The sequence below is a fragment of the Polyodon spathula genome, chromosome 18 (assembly GCF_017654505.1).
Source record: "Polyodon spathula isolate WHYD16114869_AA chromosome 18, ASM1765450v1, whole genome shotgun sequence".
NCBI lineage: Eukaryota > Metazoa > Chordata > Actinopteri > Acipenseriformes > Polyodontidae > Polyodon > Polyodon spathula.
In genome coordinates this window covers 1,283,919-1,296,671 of record NC_054551.1, presented here as the reverse complement: position 1 = coordinate 1,296,671, position 12,753 = coordinate 1,283,919, and the positions used below count along the sequence as shown (strand labels likewise).

Here is a 12,753-nt window from a genome sequence, read left to right as displayed (position 1 = left end):
ATCATCAGGTCGGCATGATGATTACCGCCCGTTCTCTCTGCGTGAACCAATCGCGATGTTCGGAACGAGTTCTGACAAATCAGAAGGGTCGTACGTCCCCGATGGGAGGATCCTGCTTCTAGCCAATAAGGTGACTAAGTTGATGTTTAAAACTGTGCGCGCGGGCGGTGCAAAGCGGAGTTGGGGGAGGGGCTTCAGTAAGAGTTTCTTTCATTCATTAGTTGTGAATGTTCGGTGCTGTGTTTTGTGTCTTTAAAAATAACTAAATACTCTCAATTAATTAATTAATTAATTAATTAATTAAGTAATTAAATCATATTTTAGTATTTGTCTACTGCTTTCCAAGATTAACATTGTCTAGCGAGTTTGAAATGAAAGCAGGCGGTAAGTTATTTTTTATTGTGTATATAAAGTCAATGTTATTTTGATGTGATTTTTTTTTTTTTTTTTTTTAATTGTTTTAATTTAAATGAGTATATTGTACGTGTTTTAGCGAGGTGTGAAAGAATCCGAAAAAATAAAGCCTGATGCTAATTTTGAGCAGGGAAATTGAAACATTTTGTGTTCTGTAAATATGTGTACCGTAGTTACTAGTACTGTAAATAGTTTTGTTTTTAATCAAAATGTTTTGTTTTAAATACATATATATTGTATCATGTTATGCTACCGTGGTTACCCTGTACACGAGTTTTCAATGTAATTGTATATATGTTTTAAAAGTGTTTTGTTCTCTGCTGACAGTTAGTACGGGAGCGGTTTAGTTAAATTAGCAAATTATGAAGTGTTGCATTATTTTCATGCGATACTTGTCGTTTTAATTGTCTGTCAAGATGCAAAACCAAACATAATCTTGAATTGTATATTTGGTTTAAGAGTGCATATCGTACGATTAGGGGAAGGCCGCTATATTTAATTAAATCAAGGCAAAATATTTTAACCCCAGACATCCCGCATTTGTACTGTAAGGATAAAGGAGAACACGAATACTTCACGGTAATTGTGTATCAGTGGTATGAAATGTCATTATTTTAGTGTAATGTCTTGCATGTCTTGCTATGCGTTGCCAGCAGACTTGTTGTCAGTTTTCCTTAGACCTTATATTTGGTTCTAATGCAAACCGAACTGTAAAACACGATTTTGACGTTTTGGAACTCCCTTTCAGCATAGACATGCAGCTATTTTGGGTACTCTTATTAATCGAGAAAGCAGCGATTGAAACAAATTACAATATAGGCTGCAAGACCGGTTAATGAACAGCATTCTGACAGACCAGAGAAGGAGGGAAAATTGAGCGCCGGGGAAGAGCAGTGGGTAAGGAAGTGCAGGACAGGGCAGGTAGTGATAGGTTGCTTAATATTTTCGATCAGAAGAAGATTACTAAGATCGATGCCTTGTATCCTGGTTAAATAGTAAATTAAAAAATGTAAATGTGTCTTTTCTGCGGCTCCTGAAGCATTTTAATAGAATACCTCTACATTTAAAGGTGCAGCGTCTGACAATCATGTGACGTTTTTACAGTGAAATGTAATATGTTGTGCATATGTTCAGTTCATTCTTTCACATTTTATCTTGACAACCTGTGCAGTCTTTGTTGGGGTGCAGACTTTGTTAGCAGTCCAGTTAGTTTATACCCCTCTAATATAGTTCTAGCTCCAAGAACAGGAGCCGGTCTTTGAGTTGCTGCTCAGAATCAGGGACACTTGAAAGGGTCACCGGACTTCACTGTGTTTCTTGTTTCTTAATGCAAATGTTTTCTCTCTCCTTAGTGCTTCACTGTAAGTGCTCCAAGTGCTTCTCCTTGCCAGCCAAGCGGCGTTTGAGGAAGCGTGCGCCCGCGCTGACGCTGCTGAGCCTCCCTGAAGAGGTGCTGCTGTGTGTGCTCAAGTGCCTGTCTGCTCAGGACCTCCCTGCAGTCCGAGCGGTGAGTCTGACCACACACAGCCATTCTCCGGCTGGAAACCAGACCTACTCCACCCAGTTGAAACTGTTTCCAAATCTGTTCTGCTGTCTGTTAAAACTTGGACAGGTCGCCAAGTTTCAGAGTTCACCGCAGACAGTTTCAGGGAAGTGTTGTCGTGGCTATTTTGAGAGCTGGGTAGATTATTACTGACAATGAGCGTCATATCCATGGCCAAGAGAAACATTGCATTTCTAAATCTGAAATTGAGATTTTTTTTTTTTTAAGCTCATTTATTTTGATATATGATCCATATCACGTTTGTTTGAAACCCTGACTTTTGCTTTTTTTATTTTAGGTCCACCCTCGTCTCCGGGACATCATTGACAACCATACTAGCGTTTGGGCAAATGTCCGCTTCCAGGACGTGTGGCCAACGCCAGACAATCTCTGGCTGTTTGAAAGGTGAGGCGCTGCTCTGCTAACAGTCTTTCAGCCAGTCCTGTTATTCCAGGGTAACGTAGCTGGCTTTGTACTGCCTGGGTTGCAAGGTAGGGTTTTGCTTGGTTTTGTGGTCCATGTTCTGCTGATAAGCTGATGGATTTGTTCATGTTTTTACTTGACAGAGCTGCAGAAAGCAGGAATTTCGAAGCAGCAGTGAAGCTGGGCATTGCCTACCTTTACAATGAAGGACGTAAGTTCACCCAGGAGTTCTCTTTTAAACTACTAGCACGCCTTGTCTGTAAAAAAACTTAAAACTTTTTGCATTCATCTCCGTACATGTTGATCTTGAAGTGTTCCTATGAAGATTCATAAGATTTAAAAAAAAAGTATATATGTAAAGCATTGTTTTTGAAATGTTAGAATGACCCTCTGAATCATCTAAAGCGTGCCAAACACAGCCCATCTCATCTCAACTGGCCGTACGCAGTCCGGATGAATCGAAGCGTGCATGCCCTTAAAACCAAGATTATGCAGATTTCATTTGGGATGTGTTCAGATTTGAAGATTGAACATGTTGAATCTCTTTCAGTCACGTTATCATTCAGAGTGATCAGTCTGGCTGTTCGGCAGTTGCTGACCAAGTCTGACTGAGACCGATTATTCACAAGGGTGTAAACACTGATTTAGTCATAAGTGTCAACCAATGATGAAGCTTAACGTGGTTAGTAATAACAAGAACATTTACAAACAAGAGGAGGCTGTTAGGCTCATCTAAGCTTGTTGCTGATTGATCTCAAAACTTTGTCCCAAGTTGGGTCATGAAGGATCCAAGTTATTCAGCATCACAACATGGCTAGGTAACCCATTCCATGCCCTTGCCACTCTCTGAATAAATGTCTACTTCCCTCTGTCCTAAGTCCACCTCCACTTAATTTCTAATGGTATCATCTGGTCCTGCTTTGTGTAATAACATCGTATTGCAGGGAAATGTCTTGCTCAGTCTCCTTTCTCTCTGTTCCCACAGCGTCAGTGAGTGATGAAGGGCGTGCGGAGGTGTGTGGGTTGAAGGCCTCCCGCTTTTTCAGCCTGGCGGAGAGCCTGCGGGCCCCAGCAGACCCCTTCGTCTGGCTCTTCATCCGACCCCCCTGGTCCCCGTCAGGCAGCTGCTGCAAGGCCGTGGTGTTCGAGAGCCTGAGGGCTGAGTGTGAGGCCGACCCGGTGAGATCTTCATCATGCTTTTGATTTATTTATTTTTACATTCACCAGGGGTACGAGCCTGTAAGCTCGGTTGCTACTTTGAGATCTGTAAATTATTGTCTCCTGGTAATTCCAAGAATATGGAGAGACCTCCTGGAGCAAAAGCTTTTAGTTCAATCTCCCTCACTTTGGAACTGGCTTCAATGTTTTTTTTTTTCTGGAATGCTTTTAGTATAACAGCATTTCATAAACTACCATTTTAGTTTTTTTATAATTGCTCTTATCACATTTTATATATCTGTATGAATGGGAATTCCTTTGTATTGGTATTTCTGTGTTAACATTGTGAATGTTATCTAACTAGGTGTAGACCACTATTACAGCTCAGTATTATTATGTGAGGCTTGTTATGCAATTTTATTAAGTTTTAAAGTAACCTGGTATTACGCTGTGTATTTAGTATTTATCTAGATATCGCAGGTGTTTGAGAGAGGCCGTTGTTTGTTGTTGCCAACCTGGGGGAGAGGTGGTTAATCATGGAACACTGACTTGCTCTCCTGTTGAATGTTGCATTCTATGGATTGTTGTGCCTGTTTCATGATTAATGGTTTCTGTTAGCAGAATATACCCTTGTATGTCTTGTTGTCCAGAAAAAGCCAGCACTGTGCTTCCGATCCTAATTGTACGTTGTGTTTTCAGGGGAAGAAAGCATCCCTGCTGTACTGTCTGGCCAGAGTTCTTCGGCTATTTGATGTAAGTTTATCCATCCTGTTTTTATTTATTTCAATTTAAATAAACTCTAGTTACTGTTTTGTTTTAATAGAAAAACTCACTATAGTTGACACCCCATATTAAAACCATGTCAACAACATAAAAAGTATGATTCTCCTTCTGGTTAGATCATGAAATGTTGATGTCATGATGCACTCACTTGAAATGTGAGCGTGGTGGTGTGCACACCAGTGACTACATTAAAGGTTTGCCACTAGTTGTTGAATCTCTGCATAATTTAATAACTTTTAGCAAGTGGGTAAGGGTGTCTGCCTTTTTATGGATGTAGATTATGAGAGCTGAATCTGTTTGCAAGTAAAGGTGTGAGAATGAGCTCAGCGAGTAGGTGTACATCAAAAATGCACCTGGCAGCTGAATTGAATCTGGGGTTGCTGCTTCAGAAGCTCATTGGAGGCACTTATGTGCATGAATAGCTCCATAATTAAAGAAACAACCAATAAGGGTGATTTTATTCAAGAATCATATTTTTCCTCTTCCTATTGAAAGGATATGTTGCGTCAGAACTGTCTGAAGATCGTGGGCACACAAGTACTCGGTACTTGCTATGTGTTGTCATGGATGCCTCTGGGGCAGCCCAGAAATTTGGAATAAGTTGTGGTTCAGAATATGCAAGGCATGTTATAACTGCTTTTAAGTATTTCCGTTGTCCTTTTGAGGTTTTGCTGCTGTGTGCAAGGGCGGTGGCTAAACAGAATGTTTTGTTTTTTTGTGTAACGTGGAGCTTCCTCTCCTCCCCTCTCTCCCCATGTGTTTCAGGATGAACAGAAGCACAGTGAAGCCCTGACCATGTTAGAAGAGTCTTCCAGTCATGGATGTTTACAGAGCTCCTACCTCCTGTGGGAGTCCAAGAGAAGGGCTGCAGTAAGTGACTGAAGGAGACCTCGGGTTGTGCTCAGAGGTGCAGGAAATACTGAATAGATTATTGCCGTGGTGCCCTGTTTGCAGCCTGACATAATTTGCTACCCAGGAACGCATGCTTTGAAAGAAGTTATCAGTTTCCAAAATTAACTCTAAGCCTTTTTACATGTATTTTTAAAATCTACTTTCACACCCACTGGCTGTTGTTGCAGTCGGAACATGTCTTTGTGTCAAAATGTAGAATGACATTTGTATTTTTTTTTTTTTCCCTGCAGTTGGGAGATCCAGGCAGATACCTCCAGTGCCTACGAACACTCAGGGACTATGCAGCTAAAGGCAGCTGGGAAGCGCAGGTACAGAAAACAACAATGTGGCAGATGAGAATGTGAGGGACTGTGTCTGTGTGTTTTGGGGGAGCGGGGATGAAATGCTTTGGATTGTTTTGTAAATTGGGTCCCCACTGTACACAGCTACAGAAAATGAAATGGAAGCAGGAGTCCCCATACTGAGGTGGGCAGTGTATTAAGATGAGCTGCTTGTTGGGCGGTGGTGATCTTGTTATTAAGCTCTGCTTTTTTGTTTTGTTTTTTTTTTCCTTCTAGCTGGCTCTTGCTAAAGCGTGCGTGAATGGGAACCAGCTGGGTCTGGAAGCGAAGGCCTGCAGCGACCTGGTGTCTCAGATCTTCCAGTCTTCTTGCCCGCTCCCCAAGCAGGGCATGTTCATGCTACAGAAGGGGATGAATGACACCATGAGGTACAGCACTTCCACTGGCGCACACAGCCCAGCACCAAATCTTTTCTTTTTTCATCTTGGATATATTGATCCATTGAGTTGGAATAGCTTAACTGTTTAATCTGAACGTGCTCTTGTCGGTTTCTTTTCTCTCTCTGTGTATTTGTAGGTACATCCTCGTGGACTGGCTGGTGGAGGTGACCACGATGAAAGATTTCTCCAGCCTGTCCCTCCACGTGACGGTGGGGTGCGTGGACCGCTATCTCCTGCTGCGCTCCGTCCCGAAGGCCAGGCTGCAGCTCCTTGGAATCGCCTGCATGGTCATATGCACAAGGTAAGAGGGGAGAGGGGATCGAGCATGGGGAGGAGGGGGGCATCGAAGCTGGCAAAATACAAATATATGCAGTAAATGTCATATAGATATTCCATTGAAAGTGCTTGTTCATATCATGCAGTAAATGGCTCTGCTTTGTTTTATATAAAAAGAAAAAATACACTTCTCTAGGTGCTGACTTCTTCTTCAAACTTGTATTGCTCGCTCCTCAGCCTCCTGCCTGTCGTTTTAGCCTGAGACCGCTTTCTTGCTCATTGTCTTTCTGGCTATGTAGGTATACGAGTAAAGAGATCCTGACCATCCGAGAAGCTGTCTGGCTCACAGACAACACCTATAAGTACGAGGACCTGGTCAGAATGATGGGAGAGGTCATCTCAGCACTGGAAGGCAGGATCAGAGTATGTACCGCATCCTCCTGCCCTTGTCTCTGTGTGATTGTCAGAATCGCATGTCTGTGAAACTTAGTAGTTTGTGTTTTGCCTATTGGCCATCCTCTGTTAAAGAGAAGTCCATGTTCTGTATATCTCCTTTGGTTACTGTGCAGAATTGAACCATGTTAAGTTCCCTATCTATTTAATGAATCTAATTTAATGCATATGTGTTATAAAATTGTGACTGGGATATAATGCTACACGAGTATTTCAAAGCTCTGAACGTAGTTCTTTTCTTCTGAACTGTACTGCATTTGTGTGCCTTTCCCAGCATGCTGCTAATTTTATTTAATATAATTTCTTTTTGTCTTTGGTTTTCGTCCAGACCCCCACGCTGCTGGACTATGGGGAGGTGTTGCTGTCTCTCTCTCCGCTGGACAGGAGGAGTGAGAATCTCTTGCACTATATCTGCGAGCTGTCTCTGCTCTACACCAGCCTGTCCCGGTACTCTCCTGCCCGCCTGGCTGCCGCTGCGCTGCTGCTCACCAGGATCCTGCACAGGCACGGTACGGGTTTACCAGCGCTGGCACAAACTCTGCAACAAGTAGACCAGTGATCATGTTTGTGTTCGTTCACATCATTTAGAAAAGATCGTGCAAAGGAAACCAATGCATGACTTGAGATTTCGGTTTCCATTTAAAGCAAATGGGTGCTGTCTGTTCCCTGGTAAACCAGTTAGAATAATGTAAAGCCCATGATAACCTTTCAAGCAATTAGTTAAAGTAGCAAAGCCCAAACTGCTTTGACCTGAATTAGTTTATTTTTCACAATCCAATTCAGCAATTGCCTGGAAATGTTGGCTTTGTAACTGGGAGCCTTGTGTTTCTTGCTTGTTGGTGAGTGTACTCCAATAACTGTCCTCGAGAGGGTGCGTCAAATGCTGCTAACCACAAAAGTTGATGACTAGCAGGTGCTTTTTGACGATCGTTCATGTGTTTTTATATTGTAGAGTCCCTGTGTGACCCCTGTTTCTCTTGCCTTGTTCATTCAGCCAACCCCTGGTCCAGCCACCTGTCTGAGTCCACAGGATACTCTCTGCAAGACCTGGTGGACTGTGTGCTGAGCCTGCACAAGAAATGGTAGGTGGCAATGAAGAATACCATTATCCATCAGTCTGCCTTTGTAGTGACTTGGTTTCATTATTCAGTGCTTTGTTCTGTCTCCAAATTTTAATGTGAACCACAAAACCCGTTATGGGAATGTTTGACATGTGACAGCATTAAAAAACAAGTGCCTTTGTCCTGTTAACTGTCCTGGAGTGCACCTGGTCCCTCTAGTCTACAGAGCCTTTATCTTCACAGGCACAGCAGGCAGTGTATTGTATTGCATTGTACCTAATAATAATAATAATAATAATAATCATAATCCTTCTTTTTTTTTTTCTCTTCAGTTTCCAAGACGATGTTCCAAAGGACTACAGACATGTTTCACTGACGGGGGTGACTCAGCGATTTGAGGATGACTGTTACCAACAGATTAGCAAAGAAAAGGTATTTAAAAAAAAACTCCCCATTCTGCATTCAAATAAAACCTTGAACTGAAATGTACGGTTAACTTTTTTATAATCTAAAATGTATTTTCTTTTTTCGATTTGTTTTTATTTGCAGGTGCTGGAGTTCAGCGAGCTATGTGTGATCCTGGAGGTGAAAGAGGAAGGGCTGTCTGCTGCTCGGCCCCTCGTGCCTCCCAGCTCCAACACTGCAGACATGCACACCTTCCTCTCCTCCCCGGCCAGCAAGAACAAGAGGTAGGGGTATGTGAAGAGGAACTCTCGCTATAGTGCAGCCCATTTTATAAGAATCCACCGCATAGAGTGATCAAAACCACTGGGACAAAATCATTCCTATACTAACCAATGTAAAATACTCTGCTTGTAAGAATCATTTCAGGGTAAAATGACTACACAATACTGTACTTTGATCAAGTGCAGTCACTAAAAATAAAGCTTTTTGGAATTTGATCACATCTCATGTGATTAGGCACGTAGGCAGCGTGGATAGTAAAGTGATGCATCAAACACTGAATTGATTGTAATCAGACAGTGAGTGCACCACTGCATTGTGCAGATATGTGGGGTTTTTTGTGTCCTCTGTTAGTGAAAGTGTGTTTCAGTAAAGTGAATACACATTCATTGAATACGTACCGAGTAGAGCAGTGTTACTGTGTGATATGCATGTAGAGGGAGTGGGATTGCAGAGTTTTGCAACTCCGCTTACTGAAAAACTGAGATTTGCATTGCAACAGAAAATAAGTAAGCCATTAGTGCTTTAATGCAATAGTAGTCCTGACAGTAACATACTGTACTGTAATGTTGTTTTAATTCAAAGGCCATTGCACAACACCACAGGGCAGTTAAATTAGGCACTCTCACGAGATGATCGCTTCAAGTATACTGTAGTAAAGTAGAATTCTGCAGCCTTGAGTAAACATAATCATGATTGTATAACACGCTGCTTACCCATGACATCCTGCTGTTAAACAGAGGATTGCATTATTTCTTACACTGCAGTGGCAAAACAACAGATAACAAAATAAACCTAGCTCTTAGCTGGAACACTAAGTAAACAATACTTTGAGAAACAAACACTAGATCTCTTACTCACGTTTTTTGTTTTTTCTTTCTTCTGCTTCCTTACTCCTCTATACCCCCATCACAAAGCTGTCGGCTATGCCCTTTCTGTCGAGATGCCATTAACTTTTACAAGCAGACAATTAACCATGATCCTTAGTTGGTTAAGGAAAAGCAGCTGTATATTTTTCGTGGGGCGTGCATACTTGTGGGAACTTGTGACATCTAGTGGTCAACCCTTTACACTGCAGGGAACAAGCTCTTGTCATTCTCTTACTAACATGCTGATTCTGCACCACAGTAATGGCATCGGTCCGCTTTTAAGAATCCAATCATCCGGTACAGATGTGAGTCTCATAAACAGAGTGCATTGTATAGTGAGGCATAGAGATGAAGGTAGCAAACTAAGCCTGCACATGTTTAACCCTTTCATGCATGGCAACCACTTGCAGGGACAGAATGGGGGGGGGGGGGGGGGGGAAGTGTGTCAAACTATTCACTGTTTCATACATCAAAGGGTTCAATTGGACACCCTGTAGTTAACTCTTCCAGAATGTTCCTTATTAGTCCCCTGCATTCTTTGTAGTCTGGCTGGTAACTGGTGTCGAGTGATCACATGGTAGTCTCAATTTTGCAGGAGAAGGGAGGATGGTCTTCGGGAAGACCGGGGCAGCTTTGTGGCCACGCCCACTAATGAGCTGTCCAATCAAGAAGAGACTCTGCTGGGTAACTTCCTGGACTGGAGTCTGGACACTTCCTGTTCGGGTTACGAAGGGGACCAGGAGAGTGAAGGGGAGAAAGAGGGAGAAGGTACAAGTCTTTGCTTTCTCTGTAGCTCACTTTGTCAACTCCTGATTTTCATAATTCATGGTCTGCCCATGTTGACTTTAAGTTGTATATGTGTTCTACTGTATAACTTCACTGATACCCTTAATTCAATATATCCCTAATTTGCATGTACTTCATAGCTAAAATGACAATGTTAAGCAATGTTTGTGTCTGTCCCTTTGGTGAGAAGTACAGTGTGTGTATATATATATATTATATATATATATATATATATATATATATATATATATATATATATATATATATATATATAATATAATTTAATGTCTCTGTTAATAATATATACAGTGACTGCCCCGTGTGGTGTGCTGGACTTGGTGTTTGAGGACGGCGAGCACCACTGCCGAGCGCAGTCCAGTGAAGACGAGAGCCCCTCTGAGGAAACAGGACACGAGGAGGGGGGCTCCTCTTCCAGGACACACGAGGTGCTGTTTCGGAGTCTCAGTGACCCCCCTGCTGACCTCAGCTCGGGGTACTCCTCTGTGAACAGTGCCAGCCCCCCCTCTTCCGCTAGCACCCTGGGCAAGCCCCTCTGCGTGTCCCCGCTGGCATTCCCCCTGGCAGCACAGAGGCATGGTCACCGGAGGCAGCTCAAGAGGAAGAACGCAGCGGAGCACAGCGGCGAGGAGATCGGTTCTCTGAGCATCTGAACAGCCCGGAAACCAAACCAGCAGACAAACCTGCTTGTCACCTCCCAAGTGTTTCTTAAATTTGACACTTATTTTATTTAAACCGAACAGTATCAGCACAGATATCCCCAAATAATAGTGAAATCCGTTTTTTTTTAATCTCAGTCTGAATTCTTCCGTTTTTAACCAAAACGTGAAAAAGCACGTTACAAGAGGAACCCGAAGACGACACTGCTTCTGTTCAGCAGCTGTGTCCCACTCTAACAGTACTCCTCCAAACTAGAGCCTGCTGGGCATCCAGGGGAGTGAAGGGCAGCTGGAGTGTTGGAGTCAAACAAGGTCACCAGTATTCTCTCATGCACCGACTGTACTGTATAACAGTATTGTTTCTGTAACCTCCTTGGATCAAACACACCACACCTTTCCAGGCTTCTGTGAGCATGTGCTTCAGGAGGCACCTCGCTGTGTGAGACAGCTTTATCTAAACCACTTCCTGACATACCTCAGACTGAGAAATGCTTGAATTACTGGATTTAGACCCCACTTTTCTTTATTCCCAGTCTATATTCAGGGACTGCATCTATGGTACTAACTAGCCTTTTTTTCTCCTCCTAAACTTCAAGATTTTTGTGCCTTTTAAGACCCTGCATAGCACTTTTTTTTCTGAAGTTCTCAGAGACAATTAGTCTGTTAAGGGGTTTTCTATTCGAGTCCGGTCTAGAATAGCAAAAGTTTTAAATACTACAGCATTCGGTAAAAACTGATCATTTTGCAAATCACTAAAGTTAACGCACATAAACGGTTTACTCACAAGCACGTGATTTGGCATGAAAAAAAATAAACCCCCAAAAAAAGTCAAGCGTGAACAGAGAGTGCGGTACAAAATATGGTACACAGTGTTTTTTTAAAATGTAGTATAACTATGCAGTACATCAAAATAGAGAGACAATCTGAATACAATACAGGGAATTGCTGTGGTTTATTTTTTCTTTCAGAAACAGTTTTTAAAATGTATCTTGATTTTGTGCCTTAACAAAAAAAAAAAAATAAGATAATCAAACGGTTGTCCTAAGAATTCTGTGTAACTTCTTGGATACAAAGTTTACAGCAGTGACACCCCCCCCCCCCCCCCCCCCCAAAAAAAAAAAAAAAAAATACAGGAGACATGTTGCTACGCTATTGTTTTTTTCTCAATGAATGTGAACGTTGACTTGTAAATACTTTTGTGTTGTATCTTGAGGGATTAGATATATATATTGTAAATATCATTTTATATTTTACATAGAGGGGAAGGAAAACAAGGTGTCTACTTGAAATGCTTCTTCTTGGATTGGCAAAATCCCTACTACTGTGTTTTTTGTTTGCAATGCACAATATAAATATATGTTTTGCCATTTCCTACCAAAAACCACCTGCTCTTAATGACAAACATCCGAGTGCAGAGTTCATGGCTCTTGTGTGGAGAACACGCTGTGCCAGTCTGCATGCAGATCTTGTGCGGTTTATAAAGGCATGAGCACTTCATGTTCTGAAAACAAGCTGAAGAAATTCCTAGCTGTGATTTTTTTTTTTTTTTTTTTTAAATAAGTAGTATTTATGAATATCTGACACTAAGGTGCTAGAGAAGTGGATTTTGGGAAGGAGGGTTTTTAAATGCATGAAAACCATGTGATAATGCAAATGCCTTCAAGTTGTTGGCTTATTTCAGACTGAAATAGGAAATATTTTCTGTTGTGAACAGTTACCTGCTGCAGTGATCAATAAAATGCTTCTGATTGAAACTTGTCTAGTTGTTTTATACTGGTTTGAATTGCATTGTTTATTATTATTGATCAGTTTGAGCAGACATAGATGTGAACTGTAGCTTTTTATATATTTATTTTAACGAACTGTTCTCCTTATTCCTCGATATTATAATTTATAATACAGCGGGAGTGTGTACTGCTGTGTGATGCGATCCAGGAACTAGCATGAACCTTTAGACTGGTCTAGTGACCCACTAAACTCGCAATCTACACAG

General features: G+C 41.8%; 1 protein-coding gene across 1 annotated transcript; it reads left to right on the top strand.

Annotated features, from left to right (window-relative positions):
- The first annotated feature begins 256 nt into the window (after positions 1-256).
- On the top strand, positions 257-11,866 carry ccnf (cyclin F). Its single transcript, XM_041277074.1, has 17 exons — positions 257-384; positions 1,767-1,921; positions 2,256-2,362; positions 2,524-2,591; positions 3,366-3,559; positions 4,238-4,291; positions 5,087-5,191; positions 5,464-5,541; positions 5,791-5,942; positions 6,091-6,255; positions 6,530-6,653; positions 7,012-7,192; positions 7,678-7,765; positions 8,077-8,176; positions 8,294-8,433; positions 9,893-10,065; positions 10,393-11,866. Exons 1-17 carry the CDS (start codon positions 372-374, stop codon positions 10,752-10,754), a joined length of 2,259 nt encoding a protein of 752 aa, XP_041133008.1. The 5' UTR covers positions 257-371; the 3' UTR covers positions 10,755-11,866.
- The last annotated feature ends 887 nt before the right edge of the window (positions 11,867-12,753 follow it).

Excerpts from the sequence above, each read along its gene's own strand:
- ccnf (XM_041277074.1), top strand. Across the intron at positions 2,363-2,523 it reads AATCTCTGGCTGTTTGAAAG|AGCTGCAGAAAGCAGGAATT; the intron begins GTGAGGCGCTGC and ends TTTACTTGACAG. Across the intron at positions 6,256-6,529 it reads TGCATGGTCATATGCACAAG|GTATACGAGTAAAGAGATCC; the intron begins GTAAGAGGGGAG and ends CTGGCTATGTAG.